The sequence below is a fragment of the Lepidochelys kempii genome, chromosome 6, assembly GCF_965140285.1.
Source record: "Lepidochelys kempii isolate rLepKem1 chromosome 6, rLepKem1.hap1, whole genome shotgun sequence".
Taxonomy (NCBI): Eukaryota; Metazoa; Chordata; order Testudines; family Cheloniidae; genus Lepidochelys; species Lepidochelys kempii.
The window spans coordinates 123,007,180-123,029,022 of record NC_136385.1 but is presented as its reverse complement, the minus strand read 5'-3'; the positions used below and the strand labels follow the sequence as shown (position 1 = coordinate 123,029,022).

The 21,843-nt window shown below is 46.8% G+C and overlaps 1 protein-coding gene across 6 annotated transcripts in view; it reads right to left on the bottom strand.

Annotated features, from left to right (window-relative positions):
• ARMH4 (armadillo like helical domain containing 4) overlaps window positions 1–21,843 on the bottom strand; it is a 111,789-nt gene that overhangs the window by 54,963 nt on the left and 34,983 nt on the right. For 5 of the 6 annotated variants that reach the window (XM_073350000.2, XM_073349998.2, XM_073349999.2 and 2 more), the window contains one exon: window positions 21,271–21,507. The exons of the other annotated variant lie outside the window; for it this stretch is intronic. In XM_073350000.2, the coding sequence (XP_073206101.2) occupies window positions 21,271–21,507 (237 nt within the window). The remainder of the gene's footprint in view (window positions 1–21,270; window positions 21,508–21,843) is intronic. 6 annotated transcript variants of the gene reach the window in all.

Here is a 21,843-nt window from a genome sequence, read left to right as displayed (position 1 = left end):
ATTCCCAGAGAGTAGTAACGGTGGATCACTGTCATGCTGGAAGGGCATAATGAGTGGGGTCCCGCAGGGATCAGATCTGGGTCCAGTTCTGTTCAATATCTTCATCAATGATTTAGATCATGGCCTAGAGAGTACACTTAGAAAGTTTGAGGACAGTACCAAGCTGGGAGGGGTTGCAAGTGCCTTGGAGGATAGGATTAAAATTAGGGCTGTCAAGCGATTAAAAAAAATTAATCGTGATTAATCGTGCTGTTAAACAATAATAGAATACCATTGATTCAAATATTTTTGGACGTTTTCTACATTTTCAAATATATTGATTTTAATTACAACACAGAGTACAGAGTGTACAGTGCTCACTATATATTATTTTTATTACAAGTATTTGCACTATAAAAAGAAACTTCAATTCACCTCACTGAAGTACTATAGAGCAATCTCTTTATAATGAAAGTTGAACTTAACTGCACTTAACAATAAAACCATGTAAAACTTCAGGGCCTACAAGTCCACTCAGTCCTACTTCTTGTTCAGCCAATGGCTCAGACAAACAAACATTCAGTGTTGGGGGAGGATGGGGGAGGGGAAGTAAGCAATGATTCGTGCAGGAGGAGGGTCTGGAGGACGGGTGGGGGTGACACTGGGGAGGAGCAAGCAATCACTTGGGCAGGAGGAGGGTGAGGGAGGTGTCTTGCTGCTACCTCTGGAAGGGTGGTTTCTGGTACTGGGCTCGCCTCCTTTTACTGAGCTAGCTGGGCTCCCTTCAGCTGAGTGAGCCCTTGTTTGCAAGGGAGGATGGATTTTACCTCAGGGACTCATCATACTGCAGGGGAGGAGAGGCTGGTGAAGGGAAGCTGAGCTTGCCAGGCCATGTTCTCTATGGGGGAAACCCCAGAGCGAGCGGCCGGCTAGGGGCAAGATGCAGAGGGGTTGGCCTGGGAGTGAGGGGCCAGCCGGGAACAATAGGGCCCAGGATGGCTAGGGTGCCAATACATCCCGTTTTGGCTAGGACAGGCCCCTTTTTCAGCTCTACCCCGGCCGTCCCTACTCCTTCGCCAAACCTGGGCATTTCTCCCGGCAGCAAGGCAGAGCGGAGAGCGGCGGCAGCTGCCTGGGGGTCAGCTGAAGGCGGCAGTGCCCCCGCCCGCCCGCCCGCAGGAAAGCGGAGAAATCTGCTGCTGACGAGCAGTGCTGGCTTCAGAGCTGACCCCGGGGCGGCAAGGAGCTTGGGGAGAGGGGGAGGAATCGGCCTCAGCCGGGGGAGGCCCGGAGCTCGGGGCGGGGAGGGGGAGCTCAGCCCCGGCTGCAAGCAGCTCGGGGGTGGGGGTCAGCCCCAAATGTGGGCGGCACAGGGTGTGGGGGGTCAGCCCCAGCCCGGGAGGGGGCTTGGGCGAGCCTTGCAGGCAGAGGGGGATGTGTGTGGGAGGTGTAGCTCCGGCAAGCCCCTGGCCAACCTGTTTTTACTTTAAAAACGCTGGGATGAGAACCAGGTTACTTTCTCTAGCCTCCTCTCTTCCCGCCCTCTGGTGGCAGCTTGCGTTACTGCACCTGACCAGACAAGTTCTCTGGAGCGGCTCACCTCAGGTCTGCGATTAACAGGCGTTTAAAAAATGAACATGTTAATTGTGCTGTGCGTTCATCGCACGCGTTAACGGCAATTAACTGACAGCCCTAATTAAAATGCAAAATGATCTGGACAAACTGGAGAAATGGTCTGAAGTAAATAGAATGACATTCAATAGGGACAAATGCAAAATACTCAACTTAGGACGGAAAATCAGTTGCAAACATACACAGTGGGAAATGACTGCCTAGGAAGGAGTACTGCAGAAAGGGATCTGGGGTCATAGCGGATCACAAGCTAAATATGAGTCAACGGTGTAACGCTGTTGCAAAAAAAGAAAACATCATTCTGGGATGTATTAGCAGGAGTGTTGTAAGCAAGACACGAGAAGTAATTCTGCTCTATTCCATGCTGGTTAGGCCTCAACTGGAGTATTGTGTCCGGTTCTGGGCACCTCACTTCAGGAAAGATGTGGACAAATTGGAGAAAGTCCAGAGAAGAGTGACAAAAATGATTAAAGGTCTAGAAACATGACCTATGAGGGAAGATTAAACAAACCCAATTTTTTCAGTCTGGAGAAGAGAAGACTGAGAGGGGACACGGTAATAGTTTTCAAACACATAAAAGGTTGTTACAAGGAGAAGGGAGAAGAATTGTTCTCCTTAACCTCTGAGGATAGGACAAGAAGCAATGGGCTTAAACTGCGACAAGGGAGATTTAGGTTGGACATTAGGAAAAAATTCTTAACTGTCAGGGTGGTTAAGCACTGGAATAAATGGCCTAGGGAGGTTGTGGAATCTCCATCATTGGAGATTTTTAAGAGCAGATTAGACAAACACCTGTCAAGGATGGTCTAGATCAGGGGTGGGCAAACTACAGCCCGCGGACCACATCCACTTAATCTGGGCCCCAGCTCCTGCCGGGGAGCGGGGTCAGGGGCTTGCCCCACTCCACGCGGCTCCCAGGAAGCAGCCAGCATGACCCCCCTCTGGCTCCTACACAGTCCACACAGGCATGGCCAGGCGGCTCTGTGCGCTGCCCCGTCTGCAGATGGGGCAGCACACAGAGCCTCCTGGCTGCGCCTCACAACTGGAGCCCCCCCGACCCCCAATCCCCTGCCACAGCCCTGATCCCCCTCCTGCCCTCTGAACCCCTCAATCCCAGCCCAGAGCCCCCTTTTGTATCCCAAACCCCTCTTCCCCAGCCTCACCCCAGGGCCCTCACACACACACCCCCGCACCCCAACCCGGAGTCCCCCTCCCACACCCTGAACTCATTTCTGGCCCCACCCCAGAGCCTGCACCCCCAGCCAGAGCCCTCACCCTCTGCAGCACCCCTACCCCCAATTTCATGAGCATTCACGGCCCGCCATACAATTTCCATACCCAGATGTGGCCCTCAGGCCAAAAAGTTGACCCACCCCTGGTCTAGATTATACTTAGTCCTACCATGAGTGCAGGAGACTGGACTAGATCACCTGTGTAGGTCCCTTCCAGTTCTATGGTCTACACACTTGTTTGAAAGATGCAATCAAATAATTTGTTCAGTCTCCGAGTGCCCTGAGGGGAACTCCAAACAAAACAAGCCATCTAGCCCTGCCATTTAACTCTTCGAGTACCACTGCTGCAGCTGTTCAAGATGCAGGAAGAAACTTTTGCACTGTCATTCACAACAGCAATTCCTCTGTTTGGAAGAATCTGTGGGGCAGTAGGGGGTGTTTTTTTAAAGCTAAATACAGATTAAATGAATCTTAAAATGTATTCAGACTGAAAGGGCATTATAGTGATTTGAACTGATCAAGAACCACTCTCAAATTGGGATGGCGATTAGATGCTGCTCTGGTATAGTGCTTCAGAATACGAGGGTTTCTGAATCGGTTCCTGACTTCACAAATGTCTGTGCAAAACAGCAACAAACTGACTAACATGGAGAAACGTTTCCAAAATATATTAACAAGCTCAGCTTTAATGTTTGATCTGTCTTCAGATCACCATCTTTATTGCAGTGACCAGTGTAGACAGCACCTGCACCCCCAGGCAGTGAGTGCTTAACTATCTTAGCACTAAGTTGTCCTCTTGTTTGGCCGTTACGTTGTATTTGATCAGGCGTCTGGTAGAAGTTTTAGTCCTGCCTGTGTGCTGGAATTGTCAATTGCAGTGTCCCAATAAATCCATGGATTTCTATAAGCAAGTATTATACTATCGTTTGTTCAGTGCTGAGAGTGTGTTTGGTACACCTCAGAAAGCACCCAAGCCAGTACCACTGAAGCAACGGAAAGACTCTCACTGGAAGTAACATGAAGACAGACCCTGCTGTGAAGAGCTTTCAGTACAGACAGGATTCACTGACAAGCCCAAAGCAAAGAATAACTGGCAAGATTTTTTAGGCTTATATTATTAACTACCATTGTTGGCTCATTTCTTGCGGGTGCCACAAAAGCAGCAAGTCTTTAGGGCAGGGGCGGGCAAACTTTTTGGCCCGAGGGCCACATCCGGGTTATGAAACTTTATGGAGGGCCGGGTAAGGAAGGCTGTGCCTCTCCAAACAGCCTGGACCCTGCCCCCATTCGCCCCCTCCCACTTCCCGCCCCCTGACTGCCCCCCTCAGAACCACCAACCCCCCCCTGCTCCTTGTCCCCTGACCACCCCCTCCTGGGATCCCTGCCCCTAACTGCCCCCCGGGATCCCACCCCCTATCCAATCCCCCCTGTTCACTGTCCCCTGACTGCCCCCCTGAACCTCCGCCCCGTCCATCCGCCTCCTGCTCTCTGTCCCCTGACTGCCCCCCGGGACCTCCTTCCCCTTATCCAACCCCCACTCCCCATCCCCCACCCCCTTACCACACTGCTCAGAGCGGCAGGAGCTCGCAGCCACGCCGCCACCCTGCCCAGCAGAAGCGACAGGCCAGAGTGCCAGCAGCGCAGCACACTGAGGCTGCGGGGGAGGGGGGACAGCGGGGGAGGGGCCAGGGGGCGTGTCTCCCTGGCCGGGAGCTCAGGGGCCAGGCAGGACGGTCCCGCGGGCCGGATGTGGCCCACGGGCCGTAGTTTGCCCACCTCTGCTTTAGGGGGACTTGAATGCACGGAAAGAGACACCACGACTTTAAAACTTTGCAGGTTTTAGCACCCAATGAAGATTGCTCTGAGAAACTGAATAATATGAGGAAGTGACATTCTTTGGGGATTTCCCATGTTATTAAAAGCTCGGTGATGACTGGCTGGTTGATAAATGGCTGGGGTGTAACGCAAAATAATCCCCACTGCACAGAAAAGAGCTGGACCAGCAGCAGAACCTAGCATTGGGAAGGTTTAATCACCAAAATCCAGAAGCAAGACAGCAATCCATTCAAAACTCCACTCTATCCACCCCACACCACAGAGCTTAAGACTACAGCAGTTGAAAGTCAGCCCAGTCCTATGAAGAGCCCTGACTGGATTTTTAAACTGCCCTGCCCTAGGGTGAATCACCCAGTCTTGGCACATCTGCACTCATCAGCAGTACTGGGGTGCAAACATGCAAGTGAATCTGGCTTCCCATGTGGAAGGTGTATAGGATGTGATGTTACTGTTGGGGACACTGGGCATGGCCACTAGGTATCTTGAGTGGATGGAAGACCACGAGTGTCGATGAAGCCCCCTCGCACTAGGCCCAAGTGACCTTGCCCCCCCGAGCCTGGAGGCACTCGCAGCAGTCCTGCTGAGGATCTTGCAACAATATGTTGCGAGCGCAGACTGTCTGAAACTAAACAAGGCCAGACAGGGCAGATATGGCAAAACAATGCTGAACAAAACAACTCCATATATAGTTTAACAGATGATACAAAGAAAAAGGGCACTAGCTGGTATACCGGATTGGCTGGCTATATGGATACTTAGGGCAGCTTGCTATTGGATAAGTATGCTGAAAAAAGGATGTATAAAAGTCTGTGTAACTTCCTGCTTGGTGTGCAGTATTTGAGATTAATGTCTCCCTGTACCACTTGAAGCTTCAAATAAACTTTTCCGCTTCTCCACCCCGTTGTGATTATTGGGTGACGCACACCGGGCAACGAACCCCTGCTGTTGCTCGCCTCGGGCACTCTGTGCCGGCAACATTACTGTTGGGGACACTGGGGCATGGCCACTAGGTAACTTGAGGGGATGGAAGACCACGAGTGTCGATGAAGCCCCCTCGCACTAGGCCCAGGTGTCCTTGGCCCCCCCTCCCGCCTGGAGGCACTCGCAGCAGCTCTGCGTACTAGGCCCAAGTGTCCTTGGCCCCCCGCCTGGAGGCACACACAGCGGTTATGCTGAGGATCTGCAACAATATGTTGCAGAGTCAGACTGCCTGAAACTAAGCAAGGCCAAACAGGGCAGATATGGAAGAACAATGCTGAATAAAGCAGCTTTATGTATAGTTTAACAAACGATACAGAGAATCAGGGAACTAGCTAGGAATTGGATTGGCTGGCTATATGGATACTTGGGGCAGCTTGCTATTGGATAAGTATGCTGGGAAAAAGGATGTATAAAAGCCTGTGTAACTTCCTGCTCTGTGTGCAGGATTTGAGATTTTATTCTCCCTGTACCTTTTTGCAGCCGCAAATAAACTTTTCTGCTTCTCCACCCCGTTGTGATTATCGGGTGTAGCACACTGGGTAACGAACCACTCAAGCTGTTGTTCAGCCTCTCGGCACTGGGTGCCGGCAACATTACCATCAAGAGGAGGAGATGTAACAAAGGTCAAGACAGACAAGATGCAGGAGCGGCAGAGAGTGCTATGAAATATTTAAACACCTAGTCCAGTAGTTTAGAACACTCTGAGTGCAGATAAATCTGAAAGTTCTGCCCAAAGCAAGCAGGCAGGAGGCCAGTGCAGTGCCACTTAATCAGACTGCAAGCCAGGCAGGCTGATTATGTTCCTGCAGGATTTTGTGAGCGTGCTTCTAACAATCAGCAAATGAGCTCAAATCTCAAAATCAATTTTAATAGCAATTCCCAACAGCAGGGTCCAATAATAAACAAACAGATGATTTCAGGAGTCACAAGTTTCTCTCTCCTGTTTCAAGAGAATCACATGCCCTCGTTCAGGAAAGCACTTAGTTAGGAGCTTAACTTTAGGAATATGCTTAAATCACACCGACCTCACCCGGGACACAGCACATCCCTAAAATTACACACATACTTAAATGCTGTCCTGCAAAGAGCTGCTTCCCTGAATGGGATACTGAGAGATGGCGTCTAGTAAGTTAAGTCTCTAGAAACGCCGTGTGCATACTACCTGGAAGTGCATCACCAAAAATCCATGTGCTTGAAGGAGTTTCATTTTCACTTTCACTTCACTTTACATGCTGCACCTCATGGCTTTGGTGGAGTATTTGTTCTCTATGCAACATCAAGAATGTGTGGAAACCTCAGAAACACGGTTGCGTTCCAAATAACTATTTACGAACTATATGCAAACATATAGGCCTAGGTCCCTAGACACGCTGCTGCTCTGGCAGAGTTTTGCTGACTTTTGCAACAGAAGGGCTCCCAAACTGTTTAAAGGGATATTACACAATTCCTATACACTACAGCTTCCTATTACTGTTGCTGTTGAAGAGCTTTTGAGACTTTTACAGAAAGATTGTGGAGTTTAGTGCTGTCAACGCTGAGCTCAGACTAGGGCTGTCAAGCAATTAAAAAAATTAATTGCGATTAATTGCACTGTTAAATAATAATAGAATACCATTTCTTTAAATATTTTTGGATGTTTTCTACTTTTTCAAATATATTGATTTCAATTACAACACAGAATACAAAGTGTACAGTGCTCACTTTATATTTATTTTTTATTACAAGTATTTGCACTGTAAAAAAACAAAATGGTATTTTTCAATTCACCTAATACAAGTACTGTAGTGCAATCTCTTTATCATAAAAGTTGAACTTACAAATGTAGAATTATGTACAAAAAAACTGCATTAAAAAATAAAACAATGTAAAATTTTAGAACCTGCAAGTCCACTCAGTCCTACTTCTTGTTCAGCCAATCGCTCAGACAAACAAGTTTGTTTACATTTGCAGGAGATAATGCTGCCTGCTTTTTGTTTATGTCACCTGAAAGTGAGAACAGGCATTCTCATGGCACTGTTGTAGCTGACGTCGCAAGATATTTACGTGCCAGATGCACTAAAGATTCACGTGTCCCTTCATGCTTCAACCACCATTCCAGGGGACATGTGTCCATGCTGATGACGTGTTCTGCTCAATAACAATTCAAAGTAGTGCAGACCGACGCATGTTCATTTTCATTATCTGAGTCAGATGCCACAATCAGAAGGTTTTCTTTTTGGGCTGTTCGGATTCTGTAGTTTCCGCATCGGAGTGTTGCTCTTTTAAGACTTCTGATTTATTTAGCGTGTGCATAGTCGTCTAACCAAACGATGGCATCTTCAGTGGCGTGATGCAGTTCTTCTAGCCCACTGCTGAACCTAGTCAGCAGGCATTCATCGACAAAGTGCATCATCGTCTGTGTTGCGCCGCAGCTGCACAAAGGGCTGTCACAAAGGCCCCAGCGATACTGGTTGGCTGCACAGAGACCTTGCCCAGTCTGGAACCTATTCAACAGGGACCACTGGTGATGGGGCAGGTCAAAACCAGGCAGGCAGACTGTGGGGTCAGCAACGAGAGGCTGGTTAGGGATTATAAATGATATCCATTCCTCTCGCCAGAGTGTTTCCACCCTCACATCCTGGTGTGGCCGATGAGATCATAACGAGCGACGTGACGGCAAATGTGCAACTGGTAGTTTTAAAAGGTCATTTTGTGCAGCGGCAGCATGCTCCACACTTAGTCCCCGTCAGATTTTGGAAGATTCCTAACCCTTGGGTCAAGAGCTGTAGCTACCTTTAGAAATCTCACATGGGTTCCTTCTTTGTGTTCTGTCAAATCTGCAGGGAAAAAGTGTTCTTAAAACGAACAACATGTGCTGAGTCATCATCCCAGACTGCTAGAACATGAACTATATGGCAGAATGTGGGTAAAATAGAGCAGGGGACAGACAATTCTCCCCCGAGGAGTTCAGTCACAAATTTAATTAACACATTATTCTGTTAACGAATGTCATCAGCATGGAAGCATGTCCTCTGGAATGGTGGCCAAAGCATGAAGGGGCGTACGAATGTTTAGCATATCTGGCACACATGGGCGGCTCTACCAATTTTGCCACCCCAAGCAGTTGCCGCCAAATTGCTGCCGCACCTGGAAGAGCAGCGGAGCTGCTGCCAAATTGCTGCCGTGGGACACGGACTGCTGCCCCATTCTGAATGCCGCGCCGAGCACCCGCTTGGAAAGCTGGTGCCTGGAGCCAGTGCTGCTGGCACATAAATACCTGGCAATGCCAGCTACAAAAGTGCCATGCAAATGCCTGTTCTCACTCTCTGGTGACATTATAAATAAGAAGCGGGCAGCATTATCTCCCGTAAATGTAAACAAACTTGTTTGTCTTAGCGATTGGCTGAACAAGAAGTAGGACTGAGTAGACTTGTAGGCTCTGAAGTTTTAAATTGTTTTGTTTTTGAGTGCAATTATGTAACAAAAAAAATCTACATTTATAAGTTGCACTTTCATGACAAAGAGATTGCACTACAGTACTTGTGTGAGGTGAATTGAAAAATACTATTTCTTTTATTATTTTTACAGTGCAAATATTTATAATCAAAAATAATATACACTTTGATTTTAGTTACAACACAGAATACAATATATATGAAAATGGAGGAAAACATCCAAATTATTTAATAAATTTCAATTGGTATTCTATTGTTTAGCAGTGCAATTAAAACTGCAATTAATTGCAATTAATTTAGTTAATCACGTGAGTTAACTGCGATTAATCGACAGCCCTAGCTCAGACCCATGCTGGCTACAATACAGTTGCTGATAGCAAGTTTCTTTCTAGCAAAGTTTCCATGACTAGTCTGGACAGCAATTGCTATTTGTCTGTGAACTAAGAGTCCGTCGACATAAGGATTTCAGGGGTGTGTTATTAACTATTTATATTACAGTAGTACCCAGAAACCCCACCTGAGACTGTGTCCTAAATTCTGAACAGAGTCACTGCCCCAAGGAATGTAAATAGACATGGCACACACAGGAAGTATTATCATCCTTATTTTACAGGTAGGAACTGTGGCACAGAGATTAAGTGACTTGTCCAAGGTCAGGCAGGAAATAAGTGGCAGAGCCAGGAACTGAAGTCAGCTCTTACAAGTCGCAAGCCAGTGCTTCCTCTCCCAAGGGATTGGCTACTGTGAACAACTTAAACCACTTCTCTTCCTCAAAAGAGCACACAGTCCCTGAGTTACCGTCCAAACTTACCTCCTTTTTGCAGCCTGACTATTGGCAACACCAAAAACAAACACCACCACATCAAACTCAACCTCCTGGAGTTTGACGGTTCCTAGGGATTTCCTCCACGACCTGCTCTGGCCCACAGAGACACACCCGTCACCCTTATGCTCTGGCTTGAACTAATGAGCTCTGCCTGCCAGCCAGCATGAGGCAGCAGTAATAATTATCCTAAATGTGAATGGTGTGTTTTAGCCCCTGAGCTTAGGGTGGCTCAACAGAAGCGTCCCGCAGCACTGTACAGGGCCCACCAGCCAGTGACAGTCCCGTTTGATGTAACCCTATAGCAGTCTGGCTAGCACAGTGCTCAGAACAGCCTGCCCATCCCGATTATGGAAGCCATGCTAGAAACCCCGTTAGCAACTACTGTACATTTAAACAGTGCGAAATTGAGAAGGAAATGGTCAATAAATTAGAGCTTGTGCAGATGACTGAGAAACTGGGGGGGGGGGTTCCTTTGTGTGATTCCTGGGCCCCCGCTGCTCGGCACATTAGCTACGTTATGTATTCCTCTGTCACACAGCAGCAATGTGAAGTCAAGGGGATTCTCTCCCTGGCTGCGTTACCTAATATATTAGGTGCCACTGACATCCAGCAGAACAACTTTCACAAGCAGTTCCCCTTAGTGGGACTTAGAAGCCAGACCACTGGATCGGGATGCTCCTTTGTTCAGTATTTCCACCAGCAGAAGCAGTTATGGCTAAAGCGAATGAGAGAAAGGATGAAATACCATTATCTCCATTCAACAGAGAGAGAAACTGAGGCAGGGAGACGTGACATGACTTGACCAAGGTCGCACAGCAAGCCAGTGGCAGAGTCAGGAATAGAACTGACTCAGAACAGTGACTTCTCTGGTGCACCACAGTGTCTTATGTATAACTAATCATTTCTGAGCCCTGGCCTGAGAAACACAGGATCATGACTTTTAAATCACTCCTATGTGACCTTGGGTAAGTCACGTAACCTTGCTGTAAAAATGGACATACCAGGGCTGCCCTGCCTCACAGGTGTGTTGTGAGGATAAATCCAGTAAAGACTGTAATGTGCTTTGAGATCTACTGATGAAAGGCACTGTATAAGAGCAGGTATTATTATTACAATCCTCAGTGCCAAAAGCCCCTTCGCAATGCATATACCTGTAATAAGCGTTCTCAGGATAATACTAATCAGTATATTTTAACTGATACTGTAAGATGCTTGTAAGCAGATTCAAAATGTACCCACTGCTTTTATTCTTGACCTTTAAAACTCACTGGCCCGTATGCTTTTATTGGTGTTTGTTTTCAGAGCCCACATACTTGGGACTGATCACCAGCCAAAGAATGAACTAGTTCAGAATTACTTCTTAATTCTTAGGGTTGCACAATACGTTTAAACATTTCCTGCGGAAGATGAGCCAAATAGGTGAACCCGAGTTCGGTTTTCAAATAGCTGGTATTGCAGTTGCAGTTTTCCTGGCCTATGCGTAAAACCTTCCCTAGTCGTTCCAGCTGACAGCGCCGCCACCTACTGTTGAGAACAAAAAGGGATCACTACAGTTCCCCAGGAACTGAATCCAGCCTGCAAGCCATTCCGGTCTCCAGGAGATGTTACTGCATTTTATGCCAATCCAGAGTTAAATTCTTAGCTGGTGTAAACTAATACAGCTCCAAATGGAGCCATGTCAATTTACACTGGCTGAGGATCTGGCCTCAGAACTGCATGTTCCTCCTCCTTTCAGATGTAAAAGCCTCTTCTTTTTACTTAAAACAAAGTTACTGTACAGGAAAGGGATGTGATCTAGGAATAACACCACCACTGCCCACAGTCAGCACAGGTAAATTTCCCACAGCTCATCCATCAACACAAGACTTGGGCCAACTCTGCAAAACAGTTGTTTCAGGACAGATGTGTTTAAAGAGCTCCACAGCAGCCCAATGGGACAGAGCAGCACATCTCACATCCGGTAGGGGGAGAAAAATTGCACGCCACCGTCCTGAGAAAAGTTCAAGCTGTATCTACACTCCCAGCCTACGTTGGCAAAACTTGTGTCGCTCAGGGGGGTGAATATTCCATAGTTACACCAACGTAAGCGCTATTGTGCAGAGTGCTATGTCAGCAGGAGAGCTTCTCAGCCAACACAGCTTATGCTGCTCGCGGGGGTGGGGGGGTTTATGCCGACGGGAGAGCTCTTTCCCGTCGGCATAGAGCGTCTTCAGCACACCTGCTGCAGCAGCACTGTAACTGCAGACACACCCAAAAATCAGAGAAGGAAGCCACCTGGTTGATATTCCCCATGGAAGTCAGACCACAAGTCATTATCATGAATCTCAGCCGTATGGTAAGCACAGGACATGGCTTAATGTCCAGATTCTTGAGAAGTTACACTCGATGCACTGGTTTGTTGGCTGCTCCAGTGAAAGGCAGCAAGAGTCTAATCCAAACCCCTTTGAAGCCAATAGAAAGACTCCCATTGGCTTTGGATCAGGCCCCAAGTGCTTTAAAAGAAGGGCCAACTCACTGGCCGAACCTTAAACATCAACATATGCAAACAAGTCACAAATACACCACAGAGGCAACATTCACTTTGATCACATAAAAATCAGGGTTAAGATTCAATCAGAGATGTTCACACCATTCCATCACATGGTCTCATCACATTCTCACATGGTCTCACATTCCATCACATGGTCTCATCACATTCTCATCACATGGTCACACAATATGTTTGATGCAAAATGGTACATTTGTTGTACGAATGGTTGCAATATGCAATGCAATCCAATCGAATGTATTGGTTGCTGAATAGCACAATTGCTGTTTGTGTATGTTACAAACTTTGGGAACCCACACAAAGGAGATTGCAGAAGGAGACTGAGTAGCTGCACAGCTTAATTTGTGGATGAATCAAGGGCAGCGATGATGTATGGAGCTTTTCACCTGAGCTCACTGGTTCGATTCCTGCTCAGCCTGGCAATGACAGTTCTCAGCAGATGTGAAATGAGCTCGTGGAGTCACTCAAATTTCCAAGTGGACAGGTGCCCATATAAACAAACATCACAGTTGGTATGAGTTGGCAGTATCAGCAGAGAGGACAAGAATTTAACAGCCATGGAGACTGAAGTACACTCTCACTACTCAGGGAAGTCGGCCATTGAGACTGAAGTACACTCTCACTACTCAGGGAAGTCTCACTAAAGTGGGGTTCAGATATGCTGGGTGGAGCAGTTTAGAGAAACTTCCATTGATTCTCCATATACTTCACCTGATTGGTGGCGAAAATATTTCCCTTTCAAGGACTGTTTCTCTCCTTTCAATAGGAGTGAATTTACTGCATCTATATGAGCTCAAAACTATATTATCTCATATTCTCATCAACTATGCAAGGTCAGCCCTGACTAATACTTGGAGGAGTCAGCTCCAGGTCAACCTACGCCCAACCAAGTGGTGTTGGTGGTTCAGTAGCCGTGGTCAGGGATTCCTGTCTCAGTTCATTAGACCGCAATGCACCTCAGCATTTTTTAAAAAAGAAACTGAGGACTACCATATCCAATTGAAACTGCAGGGGAATTTGAGGTAGACTCAATGTAATTATATAACTGGAATTTAGCCGAGAAACTGCAGCTAAGCTAAACCTAGGATAGCATTGTTAACCCCAGCACTTGCAAGAAGCAGTGTGTTTTTCTTAACAACTGCAAGATGGTCAGTCTTCACCTTTACAACTCCAGAATTATTTTATTAGTTGTTATTACATGAAATGACACCATCTCCAACAGCAGAGCGCTGCTTAGCATCCTACTGGAGCTTTGGTCCAGTACTGAGTGGGAAGGAAGAGTACAAGAGGCAGTGTGTTCTAGCTGTTAGAGCAGGGTATGTCGACACAATAGCCTCAGGATATGGTTGCAGCTCGTGTAGACATACCCCAACTAGCTTTGATCGAGCTGACACGGCAACCGAAGCAGCGAACCTACAGCAGTACGTGTTTCAGTGCAGCCTAAGTAATTATCCAGGTGGGTTTGTACAGTCCATGCTGAAGTCTGTGCTGGTGAGTCTTCACATGCTAGCTAGATGAAAGCTAGCTCAGGTATGTCTACAAGAGCGGCAATCACACCCTATGATTGCAGTGCAGCCATACGATCGGAGCAGGAGACCCGAGTTCCATTCCTTCCCGTCTGCTGTGTGACTTGGGCAAGTTACTTAAGCTCTCGGGGCCCATAAAATGGAGATAGTAATCAAGGTCATGTTCACTGGGAAGTTATCTCCAGTTGGAAGACAAGCCCCAGCAAGATCAGATTACCTCACACTTCAGAAGATAATATCCACGTGAAAGAGGCAGTAAGGATAGAATCTCTTAGCTACTCCAATCAAGTGAAAGGAAAGGACCGTGAGCTCTTAGAGCAGAGCAGAGCCCAGTACCTGCGACTGTGTTAAAAAAATTCTAAAAAAGCTTCATCAAGATGCGTGTTTACCTACCCAGAAAGGGAAAGTTCAATTGTGCGGACACTTCAGCTAGAAAGTTCGTTTTGTATTCAAGACCAAGGAGAGAAAAAGCAAAACAAACAGAACTGGAAAACACTTGGTCGAGTTGGACTCACTTTAGATTAATAAAGCTTCCAGCACAGATGGCACTGCCAATAAATTAAAAGAAATAATGCTTTACTGAAACCCTAACTCTTATTTTCCCAGGTTTGTAGGAGGCTATGATTAGAGCTCTTCAGAAACAAAGAAAAGAAAAAGAGAGACCTGGGGCAATATTCATCCTATCGATCCCTCTCACTGAGTAATGCCGATTCCAACATCTCTGTGAGCAGCATTTGCTTGAGGTCTGAAGGAATGATTTTGTTATTGGCAACCCAAACACACTTATTTCCAATAGATGTTCCTGTCCAGCCCTCACAGAGGGTAGGATTTGTATGTTTATCAGAAAGGAGCCTTTCCAGAAGAACTTTAATCTCCAGAAGTCCTAGATGCTTTTATTTGGACACACAGTACGGGGGAGGGTATGTTTAAGTCAATTCTGGCTCTTCCTTTCTGAGCTGGATACCATTCTTTCACCTTCTCAGCAGGTAGGAATCTTTTAAAGCAGAAATTCTCAGTAAAGCACAATAATGGGGCATGGTACTAGCCACAAGTGACCTCTCTCCCCCCATTCTTCCCTTAGTCACTGTGCAATCGGAACCAACACTTTGCGGTTCAAGACTAGCATCAGAAGTGAATTCCCCCTTATAGGAATCAGCTCAAGGCTGATGCACACTTACATGCTACTCTTCTGGAGGGCTTACGTGGGATGTAAATGGTACCCAGGCAGGCCTTCTGCCCAAGAGTGTCTCATTCCCTGAGAATAAGTGCTGTCCTCTGATATAACAGCTCTTGCATCTATACAGAAGGCCACACACCTTAAGGATCAAAGCAAAAAGTTTAGGAGCCAGGAGGATCTTGGATTCTAATCCTGGGTGAATCACTGAATAACTGGGACCTGGAGAAAGTTACTGGAGCTTTTGGAAACTCCAAGGAGACCAGCTGTAGAAGCAGGACATCACTGAATGCTAAATGTTACTTCTAAGTGAAGCTGAGCTGTCTGGGGTGAACAAATTACAGGACAGAGGAAGGAGACAAGAATATTGCCTGTACTATGAGACACAAGAAAAGATCTTTAAATTGCAGATTTAAAAAAACACCATTATTATTTATATTGCAGTAGAGCCTACAAACAGAACAGAGATCTTACAGTCTAAGTATAATTCAAGAGACAGCAGGTGGATATAGACAGATGGACAACACAAGGAAGCTGTCTCAGAAGGTACAGAGACAGGCAGGGTTAGAGCAGAGTCAAGGCCCCAACCCCACAAAGCTAGTCAGCAGCGCTTGGCTGGTATAACGTGCCCAGATCATGGTCTGGCAGATGCCAAGTGCGCTCCCAACGACACTGCACCTAGGCAGGCCGTTCAGCCAGTTTTAAAACATACAGTCCTGCTTTGTTCTGATTAGTCCCCATCCAGTACTGTTTTAAAACCAATCTGGTATCAGGCACAGAGCACACCGCTCTGCCCTGACCTAGGGCAGGACAGGTGTGTAACCCACATTAATTGAGGGCATGCTCTTCAAAATGGCATCCTCCACGAGGCATGATCTTGCAAGGTGATGCCGAAGGAAGCACGCCCATGCCATTCCTAGAAACCCCAAAATACTAGACATTTTTGGTAATGTGCCAGTGGACACTTCAACTGCACCTGCCTCCTGCACATCCCTGTGACAGCAGCTGCTAGTCCACACACCCTCACCAGCAGCAGGGATAGAGACCCCAACAACTCATATACCAGGGCTCTTATTGGCTCATGCAAGATCCATCTGAACCATCTGAGACTTTTGTACCTCCCCCACCTATGCCTGAGTAGCTGGTGTCAGAAACCATGAAGGGGAACAGCATACAAAAGGAGCTCATCTTTGAGCTGATCCTGATTTCCTTGCAGTCTAGCAGGGAGTAAGCCAGGCGAGACTAGTTTTTAAACTGCAGGAGGTTTGCAGGCTGGGTAGTTGGTATCAGCAGGCTGCCTAGCTTCGCCCCACAGCCTGTTACAAACATCTGCAGGGGGCATGGCTCTCCTCAGCCCTGCTTACCCAAAACTTTATACGTGGAAGCCACCCATACTACCTTTGGCCTGATCTTCAGGTAGCCTGTGCTTCGGCCTGTTCTACTGCTGAGGCTGTCGTTTCTCGGGAGGGCTGGCTAGCTTAGGGATTCAGAGCCTGTGATTCCAACCATCTCTGCACTGCAGGGGTACCTAGGAACAGAACGTGGAATAACAGCAGCCTTTGGGACGGGCTTAGCCCCTCCTAGGTTTATACTGTATCACTGGGCCTTGCTAATCTGCGTCCTTCTGTAACTGATTTGAAACTGCTCTAAGTCAATAAGAGCTGAGCCGGACCCTCTTGTACACATCGTACTGGATATTGGTAACGGCATCTCCCCTGCGTCCCACTGAACTGGCAAAGGAATTCTCGGCTGCTTCTAAAACTCAAGGCTGAAATGGAGGGAAAAAAATGCTGCAGAGGGAAGTCCCTGATAACTTGGTTGCTGGTGTTATGTGGCTGACCCTAGTTTAGCATCAAGTCAGACAAAAATCCCTTTTGTTGTTGCTGTTGATGGGAAGAATGAAGACCTAGACAGATGTGGCTTTTTGTATGAGCCAATATTTCTAAGTCTCTCCGCACAACGGGAGGTAAGAGTTAAGGCTGGATAGTACATTGATCTAGCCAAACTTACCGAGACTTCGCTTTAACTGGCCACATAAACCTTTTCGAACAGCTGCTATTTCAAAGTAACATTTTAAAATGTTGCAAGATTGCTGTTTCTCAGTATATTCAGCCAACAATGTCGGACCAAAATCAGCTCAAATGTCTTATTACATGAGTGTGAAAAAGACCCTTGCTGTTTTCCCCTTACCTTGATAGGTTTATAAAGATACATTTATTATCCCAAACAGAAGCTTGATTTCACCTATTTTTCATAGCAGTTTCTTCTGAATTAACCTCTTTGAGTGCTGTTTAGCACAACCCAATTCCCGTATTTTCTGAGAGTTCCCAAGGCTGCCCCACCTTTTTGCTGTTCTCTGCTAGAGCCTGGGAGAAGCTGCTGGATATTACCCATACTTCCTTTTCCTTGATCTTTGCCTCCAACTTTATTTCTATTATGGAATCAATAATCAAAGTGTTTCCTACAGAACCATGTGGATCTTATTAACTCTTGTAACTGACTAACACCAGATGGCCTGTGTAGATTCAGATTTATCTTTTCCACCTCACCAGGGAACGATGAGACTATCAAATTTTTACTTTTAATATAATGGGCTTAATTCACGACTACACTTCTCCAGTATTATACTGATGTAACTTCTGCAGAGTGTAAAAACAGAGCGGTCGCTTTGACCCATTGTGCCTAGGCCTAAGTGTGAATTGTATTTCTCTCTGAAGGCCCAATCATGCAAACACTAAGGGCTTGTCTACACTTGAACATTGTTTCTGAGTAATGAAGGGTGTGAATTTAAAATGCAATCAATATTCCTGAATGACTCCACCCATGGAAACTCATATTCCAGAATAGGAGTGTCCAGACATGGAGCTGATCAGGAACAACTCATTGTGTAGACAAGTCCTTACATAATGCTTACTACTATGTGTAGTACCACTGAGCACTACGCTGGATGGTGTTTGCAGAACAGGGTCATAAGCCTTTTTATTGCATCAGTTGTTAAAAGGAAATATGACTAGAGAAAGTAGAAGTTGCCTTTGGGAAAAACAAAACAAAACCCCCAGACAATTTGACCACAGGCTTGTTGTGATTCTAGATATTTTCAGGTAGGAGTTACTCAGAAGTTACAATGGCAGTTGCCATTACAAGAAGGCGAATAGGATTGTTAATATTTAGATGTATTTGGAGGCTGATTCTGGTTCAACAAGAGAAACCTGATTAAGTGTTTGTCTTCTTTTAGGATCTAAAACTTTCAACTAGACACAGCTGGAACAGGCTCTGGAAAACAGACCAAGAAAACAAAGTGATGGTCCAAATGTACATTTTTCATTTGTTATGAGGAACATAGCTGTTGATATCAACAAACATTTTAAGTGCTTCATTTGTGCTCTGAAGAGCAGGAAGAGGAACTGGCGAGGAGCTGTATAAATTCTCTGGAGAAAATAACCCAAATAATCTATATTCCAGGGATCATTCATCCTACTTTAGTCAGGGGCCACTCACCAGACCGGCGCCACCTGCTGGTTGTCTCAGGGACTAGCTCTTTCAGCCAGCACATCCTCTTCTGGGGGTGCCTCTGCCGCCACCTTTTCTGCCCGCAGACCCGTCTCAGCCCACGAACCGCAGTGTCCTTTTCATGATCCCACCCTCCAGCCATGCCACCACCCATGTGTTCCCCCTTCTGGGGGGGTGGGGAGGGAAGTATCTCCCAATGCTATAGTCCAGCCACTTCCCCAGTGGCCACACTACTTTGGATCCCAGCCCAGGACCCTGTAGATAGCAGCCTTCTGCTGCTTCTCCTTAACTTCTCTGCCAATACCGCTTCAGTTCCCTGGGCCATTGCCCTGCAGCCCCAGCACCTTTTTCGCCCTCTTTTCAGGGTCTCCAGCCTGCAAGTCCCAGCAGCCAGCCAGGAGCTCCTCCTTGCTCCACCAGTCCCTGCCAGCAACTGCTCTGTCCTGCAGCCTGCTAGGAACACAGTCCTTTCCTCTTGGACTCCCTGCAGGAACTGAGTGTCTCTGGCCTAGCAGCTCTTTTTATGTAAGCCCGCTGGGCCCTGACTGGCTGCTCCCTGCACAGCTTCATAGGCTGCTTTTAACCCCTACCTTTCTGGTGTGGGGTGAACACCCTTAAACACAAACTTATGTTACATGGTAAATACTATAACAGAACTCATGTCAACATACATATGCTCTAATACATATGACAGAACTCCTGTAAATGGCTACAACACACTGACACATCTGGCGATGACTGGCAGCTCAAGAGGCAAAGCTTTGCAGAGATACTTATCCAGGATGCAAACCTGCCAGTTGTCGAGCACTCTGGCCCTGAATCAGATAACCACATGCTTAACTGGAAGCATGTGAGTCATCCCACTGGTGGCACTGAACTGCTCAAGCCAGCACAAAGGATCTGGTCCGTTATCATTTTTTCCGAGACACCATAAAACTAACGCAAGAACAAATGAAAAGCTTTCTGAGGCTCTCCCAGTGCAATCTTTCTCTCCCAAATATTCCCCTGTTTATTCCTCTAAATCCAATTCTTTAAAATTAACCAGAAAGGAGTTAAGGAATCAGAATTATTTACTTCACACCTTGCTCCTGTCCAGTTTAATGGGCTAACAAGACCCATGCAGATTTTACATGTGAAATATTAAACAGTATTTCCACGCAAGATTTAGTCAGCCAGGGCGATGTCAGATCAGACTCAAACTCAATCTGCCCTCAGCAGGGAAAGAGCAGCCTGGCAGTTGAGGATCTCAAAAAATGCATCAGAGAAAACTACCACCACCAGAGCAGGCTGGAAACAGATTTACCGGGGAAAGAAATACAAGGAATTGAACCCCTGGCAGAAGTGTAAGTTATAATCACACAATACATGATAGAGGCTGCGGATAAAAGGACTCGAGAATGGTTTGCTTGAAGGGCCCATCAGAATGGCCAGATGTTTAATGGTCACACGCAAGGGTGTTCTGTCTAGTCCGGACCCAGCTCCCATCAAAGACACTGGAAAGATTCCCACTGATTTTGATGGGAGTTGGTTTGGGCCCCACAATATGCAGAACACGACACTGGTACAATTGCTACTTTGCTTAGCCAAGTTTGGTGGTCTCTCTCTTTAGTAAACCTTCCACTGGCCCACACCTCAGGTCCACTGCTCACCTCAGATGGCTCCTAGCCCCCATTTCAATTCCTAACACATTCAGCTGCGGCGTACATGGATGGGAAATTCACGTCATGTCGATAATAAGGCAGACAACTAAAGCTGTGACCAAAGAAGTTTGTAGAAGAGGCTGATGCTGTCCTTGAAGCTTTCTACGTTGCTTTGTGCAACAGAGCTCGCCAAACAGCTGGTGACTTCGCATACAGTGCATGCTGCAATGGTTAGGCCCAGGAGACTGATCTAGGGCACGGCCTTCCTAGACCGGGTGGTTTTCCCAGGTGGGGATACCTGATCTGCTCATGCAATCCAGGGCTAGAGATAAGCTGGGCTGAATAGACTGAATATAATTTCATGCAGGCCTTGCTTTGTAACCTTCACCAGTGCTGCCTCACATACCATGAACTCATTGCCTCCAAGGCTGACCCATGTACCTGGAATAGATACCTCTCCTGTGAAATGCCAGGAAACTGGCACTGAAAGGAATGCAGCAGCAGAGAGCAGCAGTTGCAAAATGCTTGACTCACCGCTACTCTTCCCTGTCCGACCGGGCCTCACTTTACTGCACCTCTCCTCCAGCAGAGGGCCCCCAACTTTCCCTTTGAAGCTCAGTTTGCAGCATTTACCTTAGCCAGCTAGAGTGTCAGCAGAGTAATACGGAGTGAGGCTTTGGAAACAAAGGGCTAGCATGGGTGCTCTGGGTGGGTTCTCCGTTAAATGGGATGTTATTTGACTGGGGACACAGAGCCAGATTCTGATCCCGGTTACACAGGAGTCCATCTGGAGTACTTGCCCTGACTACAGTGACACTAGTCCGGATTTAGTGAATAAGTGAAAAGCCCAGGGGGGTTAGTGAATAAGTGAAAAGCCCAGGGGGTTTCTGAGCAAAAAATGCAAAACAAGGAACACTCCCCCTTGAAGAAAGAAGAGAAGAGTTGCTCTTACCAAGGCCCTGGTTTTGCTGTTCCCATTCAATGGTGTCTGGAACTTGGTAAGATACCCCAGCCAGCTGTGCTGCAGAGTCTCCTATGCCAACTATGGGCTCCTGGGAAGTTTCGCCAGGAAGAGTGAAACCTGGCAGCTCCGTGTCACCCTCCATGCTTTCCTCCATTGAGTCTGTATCTCTGTCTTCCTCCTCTTCCTCTTCTTCATCCTCCTCTTCATCCTCCTCCTCCTCCCCCTCTGGACAAACAGAAACCAGGACAAAAACAACCGTGAGAAAGACCCTGCAAAGCTGAAGATTTATACGTCTGTGTCATCAGACTCCACTAACTGGGTTTGCTACCAGAACAGGTTTTATTTAATTCATTCAGAAAGACAGACTGGTTATTTGAACCAGGTTGTATCAGGTTTATAGGGTATGTGACACCGAGGAATGGGTTAATTTGGAAAAGTTATCAGCTTTCTGAAGTTGCTAAGTAATTATGTTCTGTCTTCAAGTTATTCTCAGCCAGTGAGATGTGTTCTAAGGATGTCTTGTGTCAATGGTGGAGTATGTCGTCATTCCGTATCCTGAGT